Source organism: Ascaphus truei, chromosome 1 (assembly GCF_040206685.1).
Source record: "Ascaphus truei isolate aAscTru1 chromosome 1, aAscTru1.hap1, whole genome shotgun sequence".
NCBI classification, from domain to species: Eukaryota; Metazoa; Chordata; class Amphibia; order Anura; family Ascaphidae; genus Ascaphus; species Ascaphus truei.
In genome coordinates, this window is record NC_134483.1 from 548,003,489 (window position 1) to 548,031,339 (window position 27,851).

At 44.2% G+C, this 27,851-nt stretch overlaps 1 protein-coding gene across 1 annotated transcript in view; it reads right to left on the minus strand.

Moving 5' to 3' along the window:
* The window catches only part of LOC142465795 (vomeronasal type-2 receptor 26-like), a 42,325-nt gene that overhangs the window by 7,014 nt on the left and 7,460 nt on the right, over nt 1–27,851 (minus strand). Inside the window, exon 4 of the mRNA XM_075570127.1 lies at nt 16,055–16,876. Coding sequence (XP_075426242.1) covers nt 16,055–16,876 — 822 coding nt within the window. The remainder of the gene's footprint in view (nt 1–16,054; nt 16,877–27,851) is intronic.

Here is a 27,851-nt window from a genome sequence, read left to right on the forward strand (position 1 = left end):
TCATCCCAGGTAGGGGTGGGTGAAAACTGTCAAAATTCACTTTCCGGAATTCCCCGACTTTTCCATTCAAAATCGGTTACGCTGTGTAAAATCCGTCGATGGATTGTTCCAATTTCAATCCTTGGCGATTCAAATAAAACCGCCATTGGATACAACCCGTATGAATTTTAAAGAATTCAATCCACGGATTCCACAATATGTTGGAAGATTTAAAAAAAAAACATCGGACAGAATGCGGAATCCACGGATTGGATCGTCAGTGAAAAGAATAATCCGGAAAGACAAATCATCCTTTTGGAGACTGATAAAAAGTTATAGTTTTACTATTCTGTTTCTGTGTAGATACAGTACAACATGTTTTCTCTTCGCAACGTCCTACACCCAGTTAGGTTTATTATTTTCCTGTTCTGTGCTGTTATAAGATATTTTATAGTGAGTCTGTGCTATAATATGTGTTCTCAATGCCTCAGCTTGGCTGATTACCTATTGTTTTAGATATGACTCTGGAAGAAATTCACTTTATCTTTTAATTTACATGGGAGTGGTAGTTATGCATTGTTTCTCTTTGATAAAAAGTACGTGTATACATTACGAAATCTGCTGAAGTACACATTTTAAAAAGAGATAAAAATATAAAATAAGGACTATATATTACCGTCTCGGGAGACCAGGTTATTTACACCTTTTTACCAGGATCATTCATTGAGCAAAACAAGGTAGAGAAATCAATTGTAATTTATTCGGCAAACATTTGCTTACACACAGTGATACACAAAATACAGACAAAAATATATACTTTCTGGGTGTCTGTGGTCAGAAATTAGACTTTCCTAGGTGCAGGGAACTCTAACCCAGGCCCTCCCACTTCATCTCTGTCCCATACCCCTGAGAATAACCCCTTCAAATCCAAAAATGGCTATCTCTCACCCATATAAATATCCGAAGTCTGCTGTCCAAACTGGATGAACTAAGGGCATGGTGCCTTATGCATAAACCAAAAGCCATCGTTCTTACAGAAACATGGCTAAGCCCTAAAATTACTGATGCAAATATTGCCATTCAGGGATACTCCATTTCTAGGAGAGATAGGTCAAAGAAAGGAGGAGGGGTGTTATTTTATATTGCAGACACCTTAGAATTTACACTGTTAAATTGCCCCCCAAGCCCACCCTCTTTTGAAATCCTAGTTGGCAGAATATGCCTCCCCTTTTCTAAGCCCATCTTGCTAGCTGGCATCTACTGCCCCCCTAAAGCCCCTCTACAATCCCTGACTGATATCACCCAGTTTCTTGGCTCCAATTCCACTCTGAATGAAAAGAGTGAGCTGCTAGTTCTTGTGGTTTTTAACTTCAATTGGCTTGACCCTAAAAACCACAAAATCCAGATACAAATCAAATCGCTTAACCTATCGCAACTCATTTCCCAACCCACACTGACAAACCTGAAATCGCACAACCATTCCTTGCTTGATTGGATTCTCTCCTCAAATCCCAGCAGAATCCAATAATCTGGCATCCTTCCTGACATTTTCAGTGACCATGCAATAGTGTACTGTACTGTGTAAGGAAAATTAAACCGCCCCAATTACGCCCTAAAGTTCTCCTCACTAGAACATTTAGAAACTTTAATCCACAACAGTTTCTGGCTGACCTTACCAACTGCCCTTGGCACAGAATCGATTTAATTCCCGACCCTGATTCTGCGCTTGACTATTTCCAATCCGAGTTGTTAAAACTCTGCGATACCCATGCTCCACTACGCAGAATAAGGGTACGGGGTGCCCACCTTCCATGGGTTACACCTGACCTTATAGCACTCTACCAGTTCAGGGATGCCTTGTGGAAAAGCCACAAAGTAATTGGCACTACCAAGGATCTCAATCACTACAGATGCCTGCGGAACATGTGCACAAGGCAAACAAGGCACGCAAAAGCACAATATTACTCTGACAATCTCCTCCAGAATACATCAAACCCAGCTAACTTCTGGAAGGTTACCAACAACATATTCCTGCCTTCTAACCATCAACAGCCAAGTAATATCACTAAGGGGGATATTACTCTGACAAACCCCACCGACATTGCAAATGCATTCAATGATTACTTTATGGGGTGTGCTACTAACGTATTATCGAAACGCAATCCAAACCACAAACATGAATCTCATCCTTTGAGTACCCATATAGCCCCACCCCCTCCCAACACTGCCCTCAATTTTCAATTTGGCCCAGTATCCGAAGAGGAGATTACACAAGCGCTCCTCATATTAAAACTAAGCAGCCAATGTAGACCTGACTTGCTACAATCTAGGTTCCTAAGACTTGGTGCCCCAGCAATTGCAAAACCAATTGCTTCCATAGTCAACTCTATCCTGTCTGCAGGCCATATCCCTAAAACCTGGAAAACTACTAGAGTTGTCCCAATCTTCAAAAGTGGGGACAAAAACACTGTCTCAAACTACTGTACAGCCGCCGCCCCTTTTATTCTCCAACATCTCCAAATTTTGGGGGAGATTTTTCCGAATCTCACGCACTTCACCGCTCTTCACCGTGTTCATGCCGCATTCATACCGCATTCACGCTCATGCATTCAATATTATGAGCGCTAAAATACCGGAACATATTGAGAAAAAAAAAACTGCATCTGCCCGCGGTTATCAGAGTTGCACCGATATGGCCGCATTAGAATAAAGGCGGCCTCCACTGTACATGCCAATCTCCCTTCTCCCAATCCTATCCAAAGTCATGGAAAAATGTGTCCACTCCCAACTAAGCGATTACTATACCAAGACAAATTTCCCTAGCCAATTCCAATCTGGCTTTTGCCCCAAACCCTCTACCGTAACTACCCTGCTAAAAGTTTGCAATGAAATCCAGTGTGGAATGGAATGTGGTCAACTCACTGGTGCAATATTTCTAGATTTTGCAAAGGCTTTAGATACTGTTGATCATGCTATCCTGCTCAACAAACTCCAGAGCTCTGGAATAGGGAAGCATGCTTTAAACTGGTTTTAGTCCTACCTATCAGGTAGATCTCAACATGTGTCCATCTCAGGCTCTAACTCCAACCCCCTGGATATCACCTGTGGCGTCCCGCAAGGCTCTGTTCTGGGGCCCCTACTCTTCTCAGTGTTCATCAATGATCTTCCCACAGCTTGTATGGAAGCTTCAATACACATGTATGCAGATGACACAATCTTATATGCACACTGCCATAGCCTCTCCGACCTTGAACACGTACTTCAGTCTGACTTTTTGAGACTCGAAAACTGGATTTCACAAAACAAACTGTTTTTAAACACTGAGAAGACTGTAACAATGGTATTTGGGACCAAAACTAAATTTTGAAAGCTTCCAGTGACTGAGCTCCAGATCAGAACCAACGGTAACACCACCCTAACACCTGTCACTAGTTTTAAATACCTGAGCATATGGTTTGACTCCCACCTAACATTCAGAATGCACATTGAAGCCCTGACATCCAAAACCTATGCCAAACTAGGTGTACTTTACAGAAACAAATCCTCCCTAAGCCTGCTGGTCAGAAAGCGTATTGCACAGCAGATGCTAATGCCAATTATCGACTATAGAGACATAGTATATGGCTCGGCACCTCAAACCCACCTTGGCAAACTTGATACCCTCTACAATTCAATTTTTCGTTTCGTTCTCCAATGCAACTACAACACACATCACTGCGAAATGCTCAAAGAACTAGATTGGTCATCAATCGAGTCTAGGCGCAAAGTTCACCTTTCCTGTCTTGCCATCAAATACTTTCTGGGCAAGCTATCCACCTATCTGAACAAGCTCCTCACACCTACCACATGCAGCACTTATCATCTGAGATCAGACTCCAAAAGACTGTTCATGGTCCCAAGGCTCAACAAAGTATCCGGCCGCTCCTCCTTCTCTTACCGTGCACCCCAAAACTGGAACAACCTACCGGAGACTCTCACATCCAGCAGTTTAAGTTCTTTCAAAACTAAGGCTGTCTCACATTTTAATCTGGTCTGTAACTGTTACATAAGCTTATAATATACATCTTCTCTAACTGTGCATGCAATGTATTGTATATAATGTATACCCTGTTCATTTATGTAACTGTATTTCTAACCATGTATTATTTGTCATAGTAACTATGTCCAGGACATACTTGAAAACGAGAGGTAACTCTCAATGTATTACTTCCTGGTAAAACATTTTATGAATAAATAAATATGGGAGAGTTTTACCCTGACCGGGACTTAGCCAGGAATATCCTGGAATCCAAATCTGCATAAAATCCCAGCAGAGAACGCTACTTTTGTTTCTGAGAACTTGGTCCCAAAATGCTGAACTTAATCTATGGCAGGCAGGCTTCCCAGGCTTGAAATTGAAACCGTCTTTCTCCGCTGACCAAATGCCATTCACACCTCTGGGCATCCTCTGGCTGCTTTGAACTCCGATGTCCAGCAGACATACCGGCGCCTGTGGGTTTGCACGGGCTGCCTGTTTGGACATCGGTTCAGAATGTAAAACACAATGAAATACATTATAATAAACTCTGAGTATCGGGGAACCCCTTTAGCTATGTGGAACATTAGGTTAGGATCTTGGGGTTTGAAAACTAGGCGTCGGGGAGACACTGTATGGCCCCAGTGCAACTCACCCCGGGTAACCGAAAATAGCGTGAGTAAGTCAGGGAGAAGTATAGGGCCACCGGTAACTTTGTCCCCAGACCTCCTGCAATCACAATGTCTTGCTTTTCACCCCAAACCTCCACCTAAGACTTAGACTCCCAAAGTTTGGAGTCTTTTGGGTACAGGGAACAGAAAAGGAAAACATGTTGTCTCTTTATTTCTGTCTGCCTTATTTCCCCACACACTTTCCCTTTGACTCAGTTTGTACTCAGAGTCCCCCCAACCTTATGTATGGTTGGGTACCCACAAACCATATACTGTTTGTGGGTCACCTTGTGTGATTGTGTGGGGGTAACCAGGTTTGCAAAAAAATGTCAAGCCCACTTGGTTGACCCAGAGTCACGTTGGGGGGTCCTAGAGTGTCCGCTCTTGGACCTGGCTTAGCGTGTATGTGCTGCTATGCATTGTATGAAAATATGCGACAATAAAGAATTGTTATGCTTTTGCCTTTCCAGGAGAGCTAGCAAGCAGAGATTGCGAGGCTATCAGTTTCAGGGTGGGTTTGGTGGAGAAAGTCTTTACAGATTGTGTCTATGCCGCGGGGTCCCCGTGTTACGGGATACCCCAAAAATGTAGCTGGGAATCAGGTGATATTCTCAGATACATTGAAGCACGATGTTCATGTCAAAATCCTACCCTGAAAACGTTCTTGCAGCTCACAACCAGGAGTCCCTGCTTCAGCACAGACCAGAAAGGTAAAATGGGCACAGGGGATCAAGGTATCCCCAGGGGTCCCTAGCATAAGGGGTGATGCCCAGTTCATGTCTAAGTCACCCTGAACCTGGTATTGGGGTTCAGGGGGTGCTCCAGATATATGATAAAGCTGCAAGGTTTATTTTGTGTAAAGTCTGTTTTTTGCAGTGTGGCAGGGATATGGCTAGTAAAAATAGATCATAAACATTCTTATTCTAAACCTGACACCAAAGAAAGACTTAGACATTTTTAGCAAAGACAGTGTAAAGTGTATTTTATTAAACAGTTTTATTTAATAGGTATATATGCTTGATGCACTGTAAATGAACTATGGGATTTCCAGATTTGTGGTTCCGAGAGACCAGATGGTCACCAGGCTTGGTGCCACTGTGTCTTCTCGGGTCCCGGACTTGAAATCCTCAGAGATGCCAAGGTGTTAGGACAGGCGGAGTACCGGTGTTACACTCAAGTACATACGTCCTGGCATGAATAGGGGCTAACTTGACTGCATGCCCGGAAAGGAAAAAAAACAGAAAAGGGTTTAATTACATAAAGTACAATCTTGGACCCTTATACACGGAGCAGGGGTAACCAAAGGGGCTTGGCCTTTATTATATAGCCTGGTTATCCCTCCCGTCACAGTTACATAAACATTTAGGGCCTCATTCAGAAATCCTCTTTAAGGCCCTTATCGAGCACTTATCGACCAAAATGGCTACTCGTATTCAGTAGGCCTTGATAAGTGCTCGATAACGGCCTGTATCGACGCAAAATCTCATGATCAAAAGAAAATCGCCAATTGAGCGGCAATCAGCGGCTTATCGACCATTTTCTGAAGGATCAAAAACTCGCGCGATTCTAGTACCCGCGAGTCGGCTGTCGCCGCCTATCGCAGCCCTAAAAGGCGATCTTCTCCCCAAATCCAATTCACCTCAAAATTTAGGTAAATTGCTGGGCAAATGCCTCAATGAGCTGCGATGTGTCAGGACTTAGAAAAAATCAGGCCCTTTTCCTGCCTCGGATTGATGCCGGGGGTCTCCGGAGCTAATAGCCATTAATACCAGCACCGGAGCCCCCCGGCATGCATCCGATGCAGGAAAAATGCATTTACAGCAACTTCATTATCTTAGCGGCTAACCGCTAAGGCAATGAAGGAGTTCAACACCCATGCCAGGATTGTTGTGGCTAGCGAGGGTGGGTGAAGGGGGAATTTGGCCCTTAGTGGCTGTTTAGGCCTTGCAGGGGGGCTGCGGGGGACTTAACCCCTTCATTACCTTAGTGGTTAATACATTTTGAGGCTAAATGTGACATCACAAGCCCTATTTAAGGCTTTGATGTCTCACTTGAGCCCAAGAAGATGACGAGACAACAACGGTTGGGATTTACCATGTGGCTTTTTGGATTGATAGATGAAGATAGAAGATAAAGAAGATCAAGAAATGGTGACAGATGAAGATAGAAGAAGGTGATTAAAGAAAGAAAAAAGAAGATTGGGGTACCTGATCCGGATCTTCATGGTGGATGGCATCGGATGCTGTTGGTGGCCTCCAAGGTACATGTGAGCTTCCTGTTTCCCCGGGAGTCGGAGGGCCACCGCTTCTAATGGTAAGTAATATATTGAATGTTTGTAAATGTCTCTTTTTACAGGTTTTTTCATTGGATGTGCTTTTTGTTTTTTTGGGGGGGAGGCACATTGACTGATAATATATTAATCTGTAGTACTTTAGGGTACAGATTAATACATTATTATGACAATATTTTGGGGGGACATTTCTGGCTTGGTATTGCTGTTGTTTTTTTTTCATTTCAGTTTCTTATGTGGATGTCATTGTTTTTTTTTTCCTACTTAATGTTAATACAATGTTTGCGATTGGTGTTCGTTTTTAGTTAATGGAGTATTACTGCTGCGGCCAAGTTTATTCGAGCATTTGCCCGTTCTTGGCCGCAGCAGTATCCTGGCACGCGCCGGAGGGTGACGGGCGCGCGCCGAAGCAGCGGAAGAGCGCTCTCCCTACCGCTGCCGGGTCCGCCGGGTCCCCCGGAACCCCCTGCCGCCGTCCCACGATCGCGGGACACCAGGGCTCCCTCGGGGAGCCCTGGACGCGCGTGCAGGGGGCGCTGGCACCCGATGATGCGTGACCGCGCATCGGTGATGCGCGGCACGCTGAGGGAGTGCGGCTCGCAAGCCGGGACATTTCCCGGCTTGCGGAATGAGCCGCACTCGGATAAACTGTGTCGGCAGTGTATGTTAGCTAATGCATTTTGTGGTTATTTCAGATATTGTTTGAATTTGTTTCTTTGTATTTTAATGTTTACATTAATTCATGAATGTTGTAGTAATTAATTGGTTTGATTGGTTAGTGTTACTATACATTTTGAGTTGGTTTAGTAATAATGTGGTTGGATTGGATACTTTATAAAATAATTCGGAGTTGTTTTAGGAATGAATTGTTTTGATTGGTTAATGGTTTAATTAATTCATTGTTGATGTTGATATTGCTTGTATTCATTGGATTAGCTGGCTACTGTTTTTATTTAGTGAAGTGTGTTTTTTTGGAGTTTAGTTAGGTTTTATTATTGTGTCTCTTGTGTATTAATGTATTGTAATTAGGGTGCCCATTGAGTGCAATAGAGGCTAATCATGCCCATATTATTATTATATGGGTATGATGTACCACTATACTACTCAATGGGTACAGGGTGGGTATAGTCAGTCAAGGGTGGGTGCTTAGGCCACCAGGGTTTGTATCGGGTCAGGGTGGGTTAACCTCTTAATGACTATAGTGGTTAGAAACCGCTAAGGTGATTAAGGGGTTAGGGGCCATTAGAATGTCCTTATTATGTACTGTATACTGTATATGCTTTCTTGCCACGGAGGACAGGGGGACCTGCTGTTGTGGTAAGTAGAACTGTATTTATTTACTTTATTTATGTATGCTAATGCAGTGTTTAATAATGGGCAAATAATCTATTATCCATATCTGGATAATAGTTATTTTGCCTATTACTGTACTGTATGGGTTTGGGCGGAGGGGGGGGTGTATTGATGTTTATTAATGTTTATAAATATAAATTTCTTTCATGGTGTAGATGTGCAGGGGTCTCCGGAGCTGAACCGCGTTGGTTTCAGGTCCAGGGACCCCCTTCTTCCCAAGATACAGGCCCCTTTATGGGGTGCCGGTATCCCTCTGCATTGAAATATCCCACGTCACGTGACCGGGACATTTCCTTGCATAGGAGATACCGGCACCCCATAACGGGGCCTGTATCTCGAGAAGCAGAGGGTCCCTGGACCTGAAACCAACGCGGTTCAGCTCCGGAGACCCCCTGCACATCTACACTATGAAAGAAATTTATATTAAAATAAATAATATTCAGGCGACATTTCCGCTGGGAGATGCGCTCTCTCTGCAGCAGAAATGAATCACCGGTTTAGGCCTTTTCAGAGGCTCGATGCTCTCACCCGTTTTCGGAATTTTGCTATCACAGGTAATCGAGGCTTCCTGAATACCGTGATAGCAACCCCCCAAAAAACGGCATTTTAAATGCCCTGGCGATAATTTTTATCAACCTTCTCTGAATGAGGCCCTTAAAGTGAAACCTAAAAAATAATAAGACAAATAAAGGCAAATTAAAAAATAGAACAAAGTTAAACAAACAAAAAAGATTTTTCCTTGAAATTATTGAAATTATATATTAGTGCTCTGGTCCCCCAACTGACTATGACTGTTTGTAAAAAAATACTTTATACATGCACAATACCCCTCCATGTGAATAAATAACTCTGGCCCCTTCCCTGCTAGAGATTAGCAATTGAATCTGTGAAAAAGCCGTTCTGAGTATTGTAATAGCTCCTTGGGGAAGGACCTGTGACGATTCAGGGGATTCCTTCCCCTTCTGCCTCTCTCTCTGTCCCATCTCCTTCCAAACCCTCTACCCTTTCCCACTCCTGTCCCGCTCCGTCTACCTCGCTCACTACCACACTGCCTCACCGCATGCCCTACAGGTCTATCGCGCCCGTGCGTTCCCCGAGCCCCTGCGGTGGCGCTCCCCACTCCCAGACACTTGCTATGCCCGCGGCCAGTACCTCACCTTCCCTGGCGTCCTCATCCGGGCCTCTGCCTCCCTCCACCGGGGTGGCCGCGGCAAGGCGCTCCGCGCGCTTGGTAACGCAGCCTGTACTCGCGCTCCCTCAGCTCGCAGGGGACGCGCCCACACGCTCCTCTTCTGGGGTTGTCCTCCTGATTCCTCCTCCTGGTTCCTGCGGGCCATCTCCCTGTCACAGCCTGTGCGCGCGCACCTCCAGTTTACAGAGGGCGCGCGCACACGTGCTTCTTCTTGGGCCTGTCATGTTCCTGACTCCTCCTCCCAGTCCCTGCAGGCCATTCCCCAGTCTGCACCTTCTGTCTCCTCCTCTTCTCTCCCTGACCTACCTGTGTTGTCTCCCATTTCTCTCTCTGCTCCTCCCCTCTCTCCTATTGGTGTGTCTCCCTTTATAATCCTTGTCTGTCCTCTCTATCATCGCTCTGCATAGTTCCTGTTTCCTGTGTGTGCTGACCTATGCTGTGCTCCCTCTGTGACCCTGCTGTATCCTGTTCCTGTGTTTACTTTGGATTTCCCTGGCTTTGACCCCTGCTTGTCCTGGACTAAACCTGCTATCTGTACCCTTTCAACCTTGCTACGAACTCGACCTCACTGCTCTCTGGAATCCTTGGACCTGGCTTTGTACCCTGACGACTCTACTCTCTGGACCCCTGGACATTGGCACACGGACACGACCATTCTTACGCTTACACCAACAGACGTTTCAAGTATCGTTAACCACTCTCTCTACAGGCCCAGCAACGCTATACCACACTCCAGGCTTGCTCCCACTGCTGGGGTCCTGCCAGGTCTGCGGGCATAGAGGCAAGACATTATGCAGATCCAAACAAACGTAGACCCCCCTGAGGTGGGTACAAGTATCTCCATAGAGGCCTTGCAATTCGTCAGTAACCAGTTGACTACAGTCTCCCAGCAATTGGCCAAGTTCTCCCCTCAGGAGAGTCCCATGGCTCCTACGCCACCGCTGGTAACAAACTACGCCAACACTGGGCCCCGTATTCCTTATCTCAAACGCTGCAATGGGGACCCCCTCGCCTGCCGCGGTTTCTTAAACCAATGTGATGTGCAGTTTGAGATGTCCCCCTCCCTGTTTCCCACTGGTCATGCTAAAGTAGCATATATCTACGCCTTGCTCACCGGAGACGCTCTCGCCTGGGCCTCCCCCTATGGGAGCGCAAAAGCGAAGTAACGCAAGATTACTCTCTCTTCAGATGCGAGTTTCAACTTGTATTTGATACTCCTGCACAGCGCGAGACAGCCGCCTTCTCTCTTTTTCACATTTCACAGGCCCGAAGATCAGCCATCGAGTTCCGTACACTGGCCGCTGAAGTCCAATGGAATGAGGAGGCACTCGCCGCCATGTACTGGCACAGACTCTCAGATACGTTGAAAGACGATCTAGCTACTCATGCCCAGCCTTCTTCCCTGGAGCAGTTGATCACCCTGAGCATACGCATGGATCAGCGTACTCAGGAGCGACGGCACGAAAGGCACTGTTCTCGCTCCCCTTCTTCTGTTGGTTCTCACAGGTCGCCTACAACACCCCTCCTGGCACTGGAGTCTTTGGAGCCGAAGCAGGTTGGCAGTCAGCAACTTCGGGCCATGGAGAGAGCGCGGCGTCACCTAAATAGACTTTTCTTCTACTGTGCTTCTCCGGAACATCGTCTCCTGAATTGTCCCCTGAGGCCGGGAAACAGGCACTCCACAATCCGCGCATTGACTGGACCGGGACTCTGCCTCTCCAGTGGCCTTCGTCCGCAGATGACGTTCCTGCAGAGTCTCCTGTTGCAGTGCTTGCCGGCCTGGATTCCGTTTCTTCTAATCTATTGACCCTGCCAACCATGTATCATGAGTACCTGGATGTGTTCAACAAGGTACAAGCGGAGGTTCTTCCTCCCCATCGTCCGTACGATTGTCCTATCGATTTCATTCCTGGGACCATCCTGCCGAAGTCTAAGTCACATCCACTCTCTGTCACGGAGACCGAGGCCATGACGTCCTACATTCAGGAAAATTTGGAGAAAGGATTCATCCGCAACTCTACCTCCCCTGTCGGGCTGGCTTCTTCTTTGTGAAGAAGAAGGATGGATCACTTAGGCTGTGCATTGACTTCCGCGGACTCAATAAGATTATGGTGAAGAACCGGTATCCTCTTCTGCTTATCTCAGAACTGGTCAATAATCTCCAGGGGGCCTCTATCTTCTCTAAGCTCGACTTAAGAGGTGCTTATAATCTCATTCGCATAAGGGATGGGGACGAGTGGAAAACAGCATTTAACACACGTTCAGGACATTATGAATATCTTGTTATGCCCTTTGGTTTATGTAACGCTCCTGCCGTTTTTCAAGAATTCATGAACGACATCTTCCGTGATGTATTGGGAACTTTTGTCATAGTCTACCTAGACGACATTCTTATTTTTTCTAAAAATCTGGAGGAACACATTCAACATACCAAACTAGTGCTTTCTAGACTCCGTTCTAATCGCCTATATGCCAAGATGAAGAAGTGTTTGTTCCACCAGACCTCTACTGCCTTTTTAGGCTATATCATCTCCAGCCAAGGCTTCTCCATGGAACAAAAAAAACTGAAAGCTGTTCTCGATTGGCTGCTGCCTAATTCAATCAAGGCTGTGAAGCGTTTTCTCGGCTTTGCCAACTATTACAGGAAATTCATCAAAAATGTTTCTTCTATTGCTCTTCCCATCACCGCATTGACCAAGAAGGGCGCCAATATCACTTCCTGATCTCCAGAGGCGATTCTGGCTTTTGAGGTTCTCAAGAAGGCTTTTGTTTCTGCACCCATTCTTCGTCATCTGGACACCTCCCTCCCCTTCACTTTAGAGGTCGGCGCCTCGGACGTAGGAGCCGGCGCAGTTCTTTCCCAGAGGACATCTCCGCTAGAGAAACTTCACCCCTGTGGTTTTTTTTCACGGAGATTTTCATCTGCCGAAAGGAATTATGATGTTGGTAATCATGAACTTTTGACCATAAAACTGGCTCTCCAAGAATGGAGGCATCTTTTGGAGGGTTCCAAAGAACCAGTTGCTATTCTCACTGACCACAAAAATATGTTAAATATCGAGGGAGCTCGTCGCCAGGGATCCCGCCAAGCTCGCTGGTCACTCTTCTTTTCCCGCTTTAACTACACCATCTCATATATTCCTGGTACCAAAAATGTCAAAGCGGACACTCTCTCTCGTCAGTTCGCCACTGGAACCGAAGCTAATGAAACCACTGAGCCTATTCTGTCTGCCAAATGTATAATTTCCACTAACAACTTTGATGTGTTGGATGAAATCAACAAAGCCCAAGCTCACATTCCCAGCAGGTTCAGGGTACCAGAAGGACGCCTATATGCAGCTCCACGCTTTTGACATAAAGTTTTACTTTTGGGGTCATACTTCTAGAGCAATCGGTCATCCAGGCTTCAAAAGGACAACAGATCTCATAAAACAGAGTTTTTGGTGGCCAAAGATGAACCAAGATATTTTCGACTTCACCACCGCCTGTCCTGCATGTGTCCAGAGTAAGACACTCCATCACAAACCTTCCGGACTTCTCTTGCCTCTCCCCATTCCGGAACAACCCTGGAAACATATATCGATGGATTTCATTGTTGAACTGCCCAATTCCAAAGGAATGAACACCATTCTGGTCGTAGTAGACAGGTTTTCTAAACAAGCACACTTTATTCCCCTCAAGGGTCTCCCTAACTCTCCCACCTTGGCTGATGTCTTCTCCAAAGAAATTTTCAGGTTACATTGCGTTCCCATTTCTATTGTCTCGGACCGTGGATCACAGTTCATCTCGACATTCTGGCGGGCATTTTCCCAAAGACTCGGTATCTCTCTCTTGTTTTCCTCAGGATACCATCCTCAAACCAATGGTCAAACAGAAAGGATGAATCAAACTCTTGAACAATATCTAACATGCTTCATATCCGACTCACAGGACAACTGGGTGGACCTTTTGCCATGGGCTGAATTTGCTATACACTCTCTCAAAAACGAGTCTACTGAGGAGTCCCCCTTTTTTATTAACTTTGGTCTCCACCCGAGTAGCCTCCCTCTCTCGCTTTCCCCTTTGGGCGTTCCTGCGGCCAACTCTCATGTTGCCAATCTACAAGAATCTTGGGAAAAGATCCTCAAGACTTTACAATCTGCGGATGCCAAATTAAAGACCAAGGCGGATCGTCTTCGTCAACCTGGGCCTTCTTTCAAACCTTGTGACAGGGTGTGGTTATCCTCAAAAAATATCAGGCTTAAAACACCATCACTTTAACTATCTCCAAGATTCCTGGGCCCATCTTTTTGTTCACAGACTCACCAGATTCAACCTCACCCACCCAGCGTACATCTGCGTTGCTCCAAAGGTGCACAGCCTGATGAGCGACCCCCAAGAACTTCTCCCCTCTGCACAGGCCCAGCAAGCTAAGGGTTAACATGTGCTTGTTCTTTGTTGAATCGGCAACCCCACCCACTGGAATGTTAATGAGCCAAGTGGACAAAGAAAAGATATTTTTGTTCACAGACGCACCAGATTCAACGTCACTCACCCAGAGTACATCTGCGTTGCTCCAAAGGTGCACAGCCTTTGCGCAGCCAAAGGGCGTGAGCCGTTTGCTGCCGTTCGCTGATGTTAGTTGATGTTAAAGGGATGTTAAAGCTGCTCTATTTCTATCTGAAACACTTAAGCCCTTTATCCCCTGTACCCAATTTTCCAACTTTATCTGTCCATGAAATGTCTGTGAATTCCCTGTATAACCCTGTTCTTTTATCGTAACCATGTATTTTTTATAACTCTGTGCCCAGGACATAATTGAAAATGAGAGGTATCTCTCAATGTATTACTTCCTGGTAAAACATTTTTATAAATAAAATTCAAAATATTGGAGAAAATTAATCCGGTAGCTTTCCGTCTTGATCTGCCTCCCACCATGAGGATTCCTTCTGTGTTTCACGCTTCCCTTCTTAAACCTTTTGTTTCAAGTCCTCATTTTCCTGTCCCCTCTCAGAAACCCAATCCAGTCTCCACCCTAGGACAACAGGAGTACGAAGTCGAGTCACTCATCGATTCCCGCTGGTCCAAAAACAAACTTCAGTTCCTGGTCCACTGGAAGGGCTATAGCCCAGAAGAACGTTCATTGGTACCAGCACGTCACATCCATGCCCCAAGACTACTCCTTCAATTCCACCGAAAGTTCCCGCTCAAGTCTTGGTTGGATCGCTCGGAGATCGATCCTCAAGGGGGGGATAATGTGACGATTCAGGTGATTCCTTCCCCTTCTGCCTCCCTCTATATCCCATCTCCTTCCAATCCCTCTACCCTTTCCCAATCCTGTCCCGCTCCGTCTACCTCGCTTACTACCCCACTGCCTCAGCGCATACCCTACAGGTCTCGTGCGCCCGCACGGTCCCCGAGCCCCTTCGGCGGCGCTCCCCGCTCCCAGACACTCGCTATGCCCGCAGCCAATACCTCACCTTCCCTGGCTTCCCCGTCCGGTCCTCTGCCTCCCTCCACCGGGGTGCCCGCGGCACTCCGCGCGCTTGGTGACACAACCTGTATGCACGCTCCCTCAGCTCGTAGGGGGGGCGCGCACACGCTCCTCTTCTGGGGTCTGTTGTCCTCCTGATTCCTCCTCCTGGTCCCTGCGGGCCATCTCCCTGTCACAGCCTGTGCACGCGCACACACTCATCTTCTTGGGCCTGTCACGTTCCTGACTCCTCCTCCCAGTCCCTGCAGGCCATTCCCCAGTCTGCCCCTTCTGTCTCCTCCTCTTCTCTCCCTGACCTATTTCTGTTGTCTCCCATTTCTCTCGCTGCTCCTCCCCTCTCTCCTATTGGTGTGTCTCCATTTATAATCCCTGTCTGTCCTCTCTATCGTCGCTCTGCATAGTTCCTGTTTCCTGTGTGTGCTGACCTATGCTGTGCTCCCTCTGTGTCCCTGCTGTATCCTGTTCCTGTGTTTACTTTGGATTTCCCTGGCTTTGACCCCTAATATCCTGGATTAACCCTGCTCTCTGTACCCTTTGAACCTTGCTACGAACTCAACCTCGCTGACCTCTGGAATCCTTGGACCTGGCTTTGTACCCTGACGACTCTACTCTCTGGACCCCTGGACATTGGCACACAGACACGACCATTCTTACGCTTATACCAACAGACGTTGCAAGTATCATTAACCACTGTTTCAACAGGCGTAGAAACGCTATACCACACTCCGGGCTTGCTCACACTGCTGTGGGTGTGTGGTGAAATACAGTTCCCCACTGGGGTCCTGCCAGGTCTGCGGGCATACAGGCGTGACAGGACCTCATTTCTATTGTCTCAGTTTTTGTTAGCATACACGTAACTCTCTCACAATGTTATTGTCCTCACTCCCACATTGTACTGCGCTGCGGAATATGTTAGCTACATAAAAATAACATATGATAATAGTAATACAAATAATGGGGCAGGTTACATCAATATGTTTAATGTCTAATGTCCTATAGGCCGTGGTCATAGCAATGAACAGTGAAGCCCATGTTATTATTCCATATGTGTTGTTCCACATATTCTCTGCTTTATATTTACCTGATATCTATAATTATAGCTTTTTATGTTCCTTTCAGGAGTTTGTCTACTAAGAGACAAATGCATACTGTTCAGAGCATGAGCCATGGCATATACTGCAAAGTACATTTGGGTTGTTCCTCCATCAGACCATACATCAAGAAGACCTGCAATACTTTTCATCCCAGTGCAGTTGCGAAGAAACGTTTTGTAAAACCTTGCAAAAAAACTATTCTTTCCTGGATTATCTGACAAACAGTAAAAGGATAACATCCAAATATCTTCAAGTAACATGTCTTCTGGGTGCTCTGAAGGACGGATATTCTCTAGGAATGTCTGCATTCCCGGAACACTTAATTCAAGAACTTCAAAAGCCAAACTCCCATTAAATGCTTTACTGCAAATATCTAGGTAGAACTTGTTAAAGGCCCATGTAGGAGGAAGAATTAAAGTCTTGTCACTGAGAACATCATCTAATTTTTGTAACACAATAGTAAAAGCCATCGAAACTGTCCCACAAAGTATAATAACTCGGGCAGAGGAGTTATGAATAATCTCACTGTTTCTTCTTTTAATTTCTTCTTGACTTGTATCTGTATTACGATTTATCTTAATTTTGAAAGCAACACAAATTCCAAGACTGGTGATATATTTTGTCAAAACTTGACTTTCAGTCTCTCCCGTGTCATCATTTGTTGTAATAATTCCAACCCAGGTCCATCCAAAGTATTTCAGCAACTTTGACATAGCGGAAAAATGAACATGGTCATTTGGAAGTGTCCGGAAAAAGTGTGGATACATAAATCTGTTACTTAGCACAGGATCTGTGGCACCATAGCTTATCTGCAAAGATAAACAGAAATATTAAGCACTGACACAAAATGTCACAATGCTAAGTGAAACAAAGTGCAAAATGTTAAATCCCCCAAATGCACTACACAGTGTGATACACTGTATTTCCTTCATGGCATTTTTTATTCTTAGTCAATGGAATAACATCACTAATACAGGAAAGGTTACCCAGACTTTATTCAGAATTGTTGCAAACGAAAAGACCAAAAATGATTGTGAAACATGTTAACAAGGCATCTTTGTCATAAAACATCTTTAAAGGTTCTTCATGCCATTGTGTCATTAGTTATAACAAATAATTCCAGCGGTAAGTCCTGTACTTGCACATAGTACAATGGTACAACCACAGATTTTTTTGCCAGCCACAAAAACATTACAGTTAGGTGTTCATTTGCTACATATTATCACATTGTTATTCTGTGACCAATGGCATCTACATATTATCACACTGCTATTCTGTGTTCTTTTGCTTCTACATATTATCACACTGCTATTCTGTGTTCTTTTGCTTCTACATATTATCACACTGCTATGCTGTGTTCTTTTGCTTCTACATATTATCACACTGCTTAGCTGTGTTCTTTTGCTCCTGCATATTATCACACTGCTGTAGCCAGGTCTCCCTCTTACTTCCAGGCTGCGTGAGGAGGACACCTGTGTGGTTGCTGCAGGGAGATTGTGAGCTGGTGAGCGGGCCTCAGGGGCTGCAGACCACATGATGCCAGGCAGTCAATTGGGCTGCTGCATTTATAACAGTTAGAACAGTGATAACAGTTAGGACAGTGAGGGCAGTTGGGAGCAGGGTACAGAAGAGGGAGGTAGGGTTACAGGTGCCAGTAGCCCTGGGACTAGGCCAGCTTTCTTCTGCAGGCCTCAGTTAGTCCCCGGCTCACAGTAGGCACCTGTAGCTGTATGGGGAAGCCAATAGTAAGGGACACTTTTCCCTGTGTTGTGCAGTATCTGGGATACAGTGTCTATGCCACGCGGTGACTCGTAACCTGGGGTCTGGGATCAGACCACCTACGTTCAGAGACTATATATGGTGAGACGCTCCTGCTGGAGACCAACCCAGCATTATGCGTCGTTGTAGCATACTGCACATTGACTGTAGTTCAGCGACACCCCCGAGGGGCTGGAGCGCTCGGGAAGGTATCCGCATAATCACACCAACATACATGTGGGCAGTGCTGTCACACACTTGAAGGTGGGAGAGGCCATTGGGTTCTGGACACTGGGACACTGGTGCCCCTAAACCCAAATACTGAGGGGTTATTCCGCGGGTTGGTATACATATATTTCTATTGCTGTTCCTAATAATGTCATTGTTTATTACCTAGTAGAAGGAACACAGGGCACAACAGATTTGAAAATGTATACTCCTTTATTGAGCCAACACAACGTTTCGACCTCACGGGTCTTTATCAAGTGACATAGTGGCATAACACACAATCCCATAACAGCCTTTAAATAGCGCCCCAATCCCCATCATGCAATCTGTCCAATTATTATAGGTTGAAAACATGTGCAAAACATATCCATTCCTCCAATGTCCATACTGTTGATATATTTATATAACCTCTTTCAGCTGCCTCATGGCTGCCTCTGCAGATCTTTGGCATCCATATCCTTTAGGCTGCATCCATGTCCGATGACATCATCCGTCTGGGTCCTGTGTAGTGGAGCGCAATCGTATTGCGATGCGTTTCAGTATCTGCGCATGCGCGGTCCGTCTTGTTGCGCCCCTGCATGATGATCTCATCCGTCTGTGTCCTATGCAGTGAAAAGCACACAGGACGGTGTGTTTCAGTCTCTGCGCATGCCAGTCCATCCAAATGCCGATTTCCTGCTGTTTGCTTCTCCACAGAGCGCATAATGACGCGGACTGCGTTTCAGTCACTGCGCATGCGTAGTGTTCCTCAGTGGCATCTATATTTCTCTTATGATGGCCATCATATCCTTGTTTGGTCCCTCAGTGTGTCTAAATCCTCGTTCTTCATGTTTCCAGCAGCCAATGGTAATATCTTGGTCATAAAACAATATGATAGAGGAGAGAAAAAGGGTATATCAGCACCACCAATTATGGACATAGTGCAGAATATTAACCCTACCGTGTCAAGTGAATTCAAATAAAGATGAATAAAGTTAAAAATGGTTTGTCTTTTATTTTGTCAAAAAGGATATTTAAATATCTTTAAGTAATTTCCTAATCCCAGAGGTATAGTGACTTTACAGATTTTTAATCCAGTTCAGCACACAGTGGCAGCAACCTACAAATAATTATAAAGAAAAAACATTCATCTTTCCTCAAGAAAGCATCCCAAGGATAGAAAATCATTTAATCCATTGGGATAAACTGTGACTAAAGTGTGAATCCAGAAGGATTCACGCTGTAATAATAAGACATCCTTGTCTATACCTGCCTTAGATGTTTTAATATGTTCAATCCCCATTCATTTCAATGAAGATATTGCATGACTGAATTCAGTGCAATGTTTAATAAGAGTAAAGATGATCGATATCAGCGCTGCTCCGTTAGATGACAGACTCACCAGGTAAAAATAAAAGCAATTTATTAAATCTACATAAAACAGATACTAAAGAACAAAACAAAAGGACCTCCTCCCACGCGTTTTGGGCGAGTTTGCCCTTTCTCAAGGAGTGTAACAAGACATGAAGGGAGGGTGTTGGCTAATGTATTGCACCTGATTAGAAAACATTTATGCAAATTTCAACACACAGGACTCATATCAAATAATCACAAAGAATATATCACATAACAGAAAAAATCAATGCATATATCATTATAAATTTCTCATAGTACCTTTGTCTATACCAACACGATATTCCACAGAATAACATAATATAAGCCTATAATGTGTCAAATAGCCACAAATGAATGCATATGTGGAAAACCAGTTTAGAAAATCATTTGATACATACAAAAAACACAGCAGCAAATGAATCTATTGTGTAGTACAGTATATATGACCTTATTGACCACTTCATGACTACAGGTTAGTATTAAGTTCATATATCGTCATTTAGTTAATTGATGTAATAACATCTAAATAATAATAACAATTAATAATTTATATCTTACTATATATTTCTGAAAGCATTGTATATATGTATGTTTCCCTGGTGTGTTCCCTGTCCCTTGCGGCAATCTCATTGGTCCCTTGGCCCGCCCGCCCCCGCACACCTCTCATTGGCCTCACACACTCACACCACTGCTTCAGGCCCCCTTGGCCCGCCCCCGCACACCTCTCATTGGCCTCACACACTCACTCCACTGCTTCAGGCCCCCTTGCAGCTCACCTTCCCCCCTCCCGGTGGCTTTCACTCTCCCCCATCACCCGGACCGCAGCTCACCTTCCCCCCCCCAGACAGGCCCGCACCTTCCCCCCTCCCGGTGGCCGTCACTCTCCCCTGTCACAAGGACAGGCCCTGCACCTTCCCTGCTGCACGTTTCCCGGCGGCTCGCGCTCACAGGTGCAGAGAGGGGGCACGTGCGCAGCGCTCCCCGGACGGGAGGAGGGAGAGCAGAGAAGGGCCAGGCACATGACAATCGGAGGAGCGCGGGAGAGAGGAGTGGTGCTGTGAGTCCTGGTAGAGGTGAGGGGGCTTTGTGTGTGCATGGGTAGAGGGGGGGACAGTGTGTGTGGGGGAGGCGGGGACAGTGTGTGTGTGGGGGAGGGGTTGGACAGTGTGTGTGTGTGTGAGGTGGGGGACAGTGTGTGAGGGATGGGGGACAGTGTGTGTGTGAGGGGGGGAACAGTGTGTGTGTATTTGAGGGGGACAGTATGGGGGGGGGAAGAGGGGGGGACAGTGTGTGTGGGACACCGTGTGTGTGTGTGTGTGGGGGGGGGAGGGACAGTGTGTGTGGGGTGGAGGGACCATGTGTGTGTGGGGGAGGGGGGGGACAGTGTGTGTGTGGGGGGGACAGTGTGTGTGTGGGGGGGGCAGTGTGTGTGTGGGGGAGGGGGGGACAGTGTGTGTGTGGGAGGGGGGGCAGTGTGTGTGTGGGGGTGGGGGGACAGTGTGTGTGTGAGGGGGGGACAGTGTGTGGGGGAGGGGGACAGTGTGTGTGGTGGGGGGGACAGTGTGTGTGTGGGGGGGGACAGTGTGACTCCCAGGCAACGCTGGGTCTCTCAGCTAGTAAAGTATAAAAGAGGAGAAAAAAGCAAGAGAAAAGAAAAGAAAAGGAAAGAAAAAAGGGGGGAGAGGGAAGGGGGGGAAGAAGAGAGGAGAAGGAGAAAAAGAAGGGGAAAGAGGGGGGAAGGTAGTTGGGGAAGGAGAGAATGTGGAAGGAAACAAGAGAAATGGACAAGGAAGCAGAACAAAAGAAGAAAGATGACACACAAAAGAAAGAAAAAGAAGGAGAGAAAAGAAGACAGCTGTAAAGGAATACAATTAATAAAATGAAAAAACAACAATGTCCATTTATAACTTGTGGGGATCACAGAAATACCTTCAGGTCCAATTCTGTATTCAGACCCTTGGGTTTTAATGTACAATGGTGAAGATCCAAAACGCTTCCCGTAGGTAAAGAGTCCTGGATCCATCTCCACCACGTTTATAAAGTCTAACATGCTCTAAAATAATACACTTGAAAATTTTAAGACTTCCAGATTGGAATTCCTTGAAGTGGTTAGACACGGGATGAGTGATATCTAGGTTTATTATATGTCTAATATGTTCCAACATTCTCATTTTAAATTAGCATGTAGTTAAGCCCACGTACCGTTTATTGCATCCGCAAGTAATCATGTAAATGACATGATCTGTATTACATGTCACGAATAACAGAATTTTATATTCTTTAGTAAGTTCTGTATTAGTGAAACTTTTACTTTTTTGAACATATTGACATATTTTACATTTCCCGCATCTAAAATACCTCTTTAGGTCTGGAAATAACTTATTTTTATGCTCATTCTTATCTGAAATCATGCTAGGTGAAACCAAGCTACCCAATGCATATGCTTTTTGAAAAACAAATTTAGGGTCCATAGAGACCATCTCCTATAGAAGTACATCAGTTTTTAGAATGGTCCAGTGCATTCTAATTATTGACTTAATATTATTAGCCTGCCGGCTATATTTGGTAATAAAATATGGAGGTTCACATTTATTACGATCCTTAGATGTAGAGTAATCATTCTGTTTCCCATAACTGAAACTTGAAAGGTCAGTATTAATGAGATCATCTCTTGGTTTACTTCTGGCTTTTGTATAGGCTCATTGTACAGATTGTAAGTCATAGCCTCTATCCACAAATCTTTTAATGAGGTCATAGAAAAAAATGATCAAAATGTTCCATAGTCGAACAGTTCCTCAGTAAACTAAGGAACTGTCCATGTGGGAGTCATCCTAGAGTGGACAGACGGTCTCCTTGGATATCTGCCTCTTCATACCACCTGCACTCGGATCATTCCCTGATTCATGCATTTATCATCTCCACAGACTCACCAGTGTTCCAGCAGGTAAATTTAACCCTGGATTCTATTTTTTTGATTTGATACTTTCCTTGACTTTTTTGTTCCTCTTATGATTGCTGGACTCTACAATACATTTTCACCTATATATTTTTTTTTTCTTACCAACATGGATATGCCTACAGTGCCTTTACCAGAGTTATATTCTCATTTTGCCTTTAAGTGTTTTAATTTGGCAGCTAGTACTAAAAAGGCTGAATCTTTGTTTGACAAGAACTGTAATATTCTGTGTGAAGATACACAAGATCTCAAGGCGCAATTTTTTCGTTTAGAAAAATTTATATCACTTGACTTAAGATTATGGTGGGACATTGTTACATTGGAGAATTATCAGATGAATAAAAGAATACCCCGAGGTCTCCGCATGACAAAAGCCCCATCATTTGGATTTGAAACGCAAGAATTTGAGAAACAGTGGAACCAAATTTTGGACCAATGTTCCTTTAAATTAATAGAATTAATTATTCAGCACAAATCCAGAGAGAAAACTGTCGCACACAAAATTTTTACGGATCTTCAATGCCAACTGCAAGCCTTTGTATATTGTTAGGACTAGTAGGACAGGCCAGAATCTGCACTTGTGATAAGTAACCATGTTGTCTGTTCATAACTAGTTAAGATTCTGTAGTCAGCCTTTTGCTGAAATATAATTCCTAATGCACTCAGTTTCTGCCAAATTACATTTCCTTTCTCCCTGCTCAGGATATTGCTAAGATAATTTTTGTATTGTCAGTTTCCTGCTCTTTTAATCAAATATACAAAAGACTGGTTCTCTGAAAGAGGCAAAATATTATAACTTAAAGTAGTTGCAATAGATTCAAGGTCTCTTTTGATAACAGACAATGAATAAGCTATGTATTCAGACATTACTTGTATTGGGAGAAGCACGTCCCAAAATCATGCCACTAATATGTCCTGCCCCTAAATCACGCCTCTAATCAAAGCTAAACCCAAAACACACCCAGGATACGCCTATGTTATGTCTATGCTACGCCTATGTTACGCCTATGTTACGCCTTTGTTACGCCTCTAATCAGTATCTTCTTTTTCTGGTATAAAAGTCATTACCCTATGAGTAATAAATCGAGACAAAAGATTTGAAACCTGGCTTGCGTTACGTTTAATTTCTTTCGTATTCCCGGGCGTGTAAGTTCATCAAAAATCAGAGATAACAAGTGGCAGTGCGTGAAAGTTTCCCCGGGAAGTCTGCTGCAAACGGTGCAGATGTGTATCCAGTCACAAGGCCTTCAGCTTTCTTGGCAGAGGAAAGGTTCCTCTCAGTTTTGAAGCCTAGCCAAGAATGAGGTTTTTCCTTCATACATATTGATAGGTTCAAAGATATGGACAAAATGTCAGAAGAAGCAAATTTATCTCTAGCAGAAACCATACAATAACAAAACCAATTCTAAGAAAAATTCACAGAATACAAATTACAATGGCAATAAGAAAACTAATCATAAACCCAAATCCATACTCAGGAAAATTTCTAAATCAGATACACATTCAGGGAAAAACACTGAATCCGATGCATCGGATTCTGAACATGTTCCTCCCAGTGTGTTTTTTTCAGGTGCTGACTCAGGGGCATCATCCAATGAAGAAATTCTTCTAATAGCAAGAGCACAGATGTATGCCATGAATATTTCTTCACACCCACAGTCAAAAAACGACATCGGAGGCGAAGAAGATCCAGGCATAAGCTGGTGAGTGGCCCCTGCAAAAAAGATGAGGTACTGAAAATAGAAGACACTAACATTCTTAATATTTCCAAATACACATTGTCCCAATCTGAAATGAGTGTGCTAAATTTGGGACTCACATTTGCACCCGATAGTAACTTTGACTTATTTTCCACTATTGTGGACCTTTACCAGTTCACCAGGAAATTAACCCTCAAAAGATTCTTCAAAACACAAGAACAGTACAATGTCCATGCCTAATCTTGACGGGTCTCAGACAACATCCAAGATACCTAATGTGAATACTACAATATCTAATGATGGCCAACTAAGTCCAATCTTTGACATCGGGACACATTTAACGTTTCGTGACAATTGTCACATACAGGACTTGATTGAGTTATTACAAGATCAACCTTATACATGATATGATCCACAAACCTTTCTAGGTAGCCAATCATCAGGTCTTAGAAACAAATCTGTGTTTCATCCTATGTTTTTTACTGGCCATGCGATCAATGTGTTTCAAACAGCGGTACAACTGATCTCCCAAGGCATTACCACAACTACAAATGCTGTCTATAGTTCAAATATTACTGCAAATATATATCTATTATTACTTATATTGCTGTATATTTATATAACTCTATCTATCTATCTATCTGTCTGTCTGTCTGTCTGTCTGTCTGTCTGTCTGTCTGTCTGTCTGTCTATCTATCTATTATAATTGTTATCGCTGTATATTTATATAACTATATTACTGTATATATATATATAAATATATATATTATTATTTATATCGCTGTATATTTATATAACTATATTATATATCTATATAATATAATTGTTACTGCTGTTTATTTATATAACTACAGTATACAGTATTATATATATTTAGCCATACTGTAGGCCTGAGCATAAATGATGTACAGTACTTGTGGCCTACTGTAACTTATTGTTGTTTTTCCTTTACACTGTAGGTAGACAACTCTTCTGGTTGACCAAATAAGTGAAGAGAATGATGAGAGGAGTGGCACAAGGGTCAAAGACGCTCTGCAGAAAAATAACAATATAACCGCTTCTGAGAGCAGCATTAAGAAGATGAGACGCAGAATTGGATGGAAATATGGACGCGAGAGGTGAGTACTGGACAGTACAGGAGGTAAAAGTGTGGGTTTTTCTGCATTCTCCGAAGAAGTAAATTTCAGTTATGAAACGCGTTGGAAGATCTTTTGCTCCTTTACCTGACGCAAACCTTGGTATTTTATTTAGCCAGGCTTACACTTGGTTTTGCCTCCCTGTCCCCCGCACTACTGCATACTGCCGTATGTTTTTGACGCCGCCCTGGACATTCCTTTACGCTCCGGAACAGAGGGGAATCTTGTGACATCATCGGCAGGTGCACCACGGAACTGAGCGGCGCGCTGCTGGTGTTCCGAGCCTGACCTGTGGGACTCATGGAGGTACCGGTACTCCGCAATGGGACATTTCACCGGTCTGTATCATCTGGTTACCCTGACACGAGTGAAGCGTGACCCAAGACTCCACTGAGGTTTCCTTCCTGGCTGATGAGTGCTGTAATCCTGTGGTTTGAATAGCCTCCGCTGAAGAGCTGACATTCCGGCCATCTCACTGTGTGGTAACCCCACCAACCCATTGCCTGTTTTATTCATTATTGATGTACGCAGAACCTTTAACCTTTTAAGGGAGAGGGAGTGGCTCAGTGAGTAAAGACACTGACTGGCACAGAGAGTTTGAAGCAGGGGAACCTGGTTCAATTCCTGGTGTCGGCTCCTTGTGACCTTGGGCAAGTCACTTTATCTCCCTGTGTCTCAGGCACCAAAAACATAGATTGTAAGCTCTGCGGGGCAGGGACCTGTGCCTGCAAAATGTCTCTGTAAAGCGCTTTGTAAAACTAGCAGCGCTATACAAGAACACGCTATTATTATTATTATTAGTAAATGCATATTTTTTTACTTTAGTTCACTATGTCTGTTGTGCGCCTTGTTTTTGTGTCGTTTCTCTAGTAGCAGGAGTGTTGAGCCACCCCTTCAAAAAGGCTGCAGACGCAATATAGTGACTTCCTTCACAAGGTCCAAGCAATCCTTATTGTGTTATTATATCACTCTTCATTGGGTTTACTGTCCAGCACTGTATGTGGGACTATGTTTTAGCTGCGCACAGATCACTTTTTTTCTGCATATGTGGGGTGCCTTCTCTAGGCGTGGACCAGGATGCATCGTAATTTTTGATGGTAAAATAATGCACAAAGTCACATGCTGTAGCCTTATGCACTGTACTGTACTACTGTTGTGTGCAGTATTTTGAGCACTTTTCTTTGCTTGTTACAGTAATCATGAATAAAGATTTTTATCAAGAGAAGATAGTGCCTGAGATTGTGGAATACATCACAAGTGAATTCCCAGATAGTCACCGTTTCTACAAGGACAACGATCCCAAACACACCGCGTCTAGTGTGCATATTCTTGCCTGCGGTATCAACAGGATGAAGACGCCAGCGGAGTAAGTACGGTAACCGTGTCTCATTTTTTTAATCTGTTTACTGTGTATCTCTTTAACTAATTCTCCTTCTTTTCCCCCTTCAATGACAGATCGCCAGACTTCAATCCTATCGAAATGGTATGGCATCAGATGAAGGATCATATCCAAAAAGTGGTGAAACCCTCAAAAAAGGATGAGTTGGCGAATGGCATACTAAGTTTTTGGAATAATGTACTCACCGTTGAAATATGTAATAAATATATCGATCATATTGCGACTGTGTTGCCCATTGTGATAGAGCGTAATAGGCATGCATCAGGAAGGTAGTAAGGTACAGTACAGTTCTGTAGTATGGTAAGTACATACACACCAAGTATGATACAGGTAAGTATGGCACAGATTCTTTACAGTATATGCACTTAACTGCACTCATTTTTTATTTCCTTTTCAGAGAGAGCTACACTACAAATCTTGGTACAAAGTACTGTCCAGTAGTCATACAGTTGTTACACTATAATGTAGTATAGAGTTCCAGTATATAGTAGTTTGACAGTAGTAACTGCATAGTACTGGAGTAGTGACACTGTACACAATGCCATTATATGCACTTACTGCACCGACACACTTTATTCGAGCAAATACCCAGTATGTACCTGGCAGATACCTGGAATGCGCCGCTCCTCACCTCTGACAAGCCCCGTTGCGTTTGCCTTCCCAGCCTGGGTTCATGCCTGGCTGATGGGCGGCTGATCTGTTAAATGATAATGATTAGGATTTAATAGGCTGCAATGCTTCGCGTGTCTACCAGATGGCATAAATTCATGAATTGTAATGCAGTATATATATATATACTGTGCAGTATTGCAGCCAGCGGGAATAAAATGCTTCAATCCCTGCCTGGAAAATACCTCAATGCACTCGGGCAGAAAACAGTCACAAACCTCAATACACCCGGGTATACCCGAATTCGTGGGACTAGCCGAGCTCGAATAAAGTGTGTCGCCAGTGTAACTGCACTCATTTTTTCTTTTCAGAGAGCTGCACTAAAAAAGAAAGGGTGGGGGGAGGGGAGGTATCATGTGTAAAATTAGTGAGCTGTGTGTATAGTGTATCAACAGTCATAATTTACACAACCGCCCCCCCCCCTCTCTCAATGAACTACAGATGCAATGCGTCCATGACGACGAAGAAAAAGACTACATTTTGTATTATTCATGATTCTTTGCATGTTTCATTTTTCAATCATTATCCTGATAAAATAAGAAAAATGTACCTGTAACTTTTCGG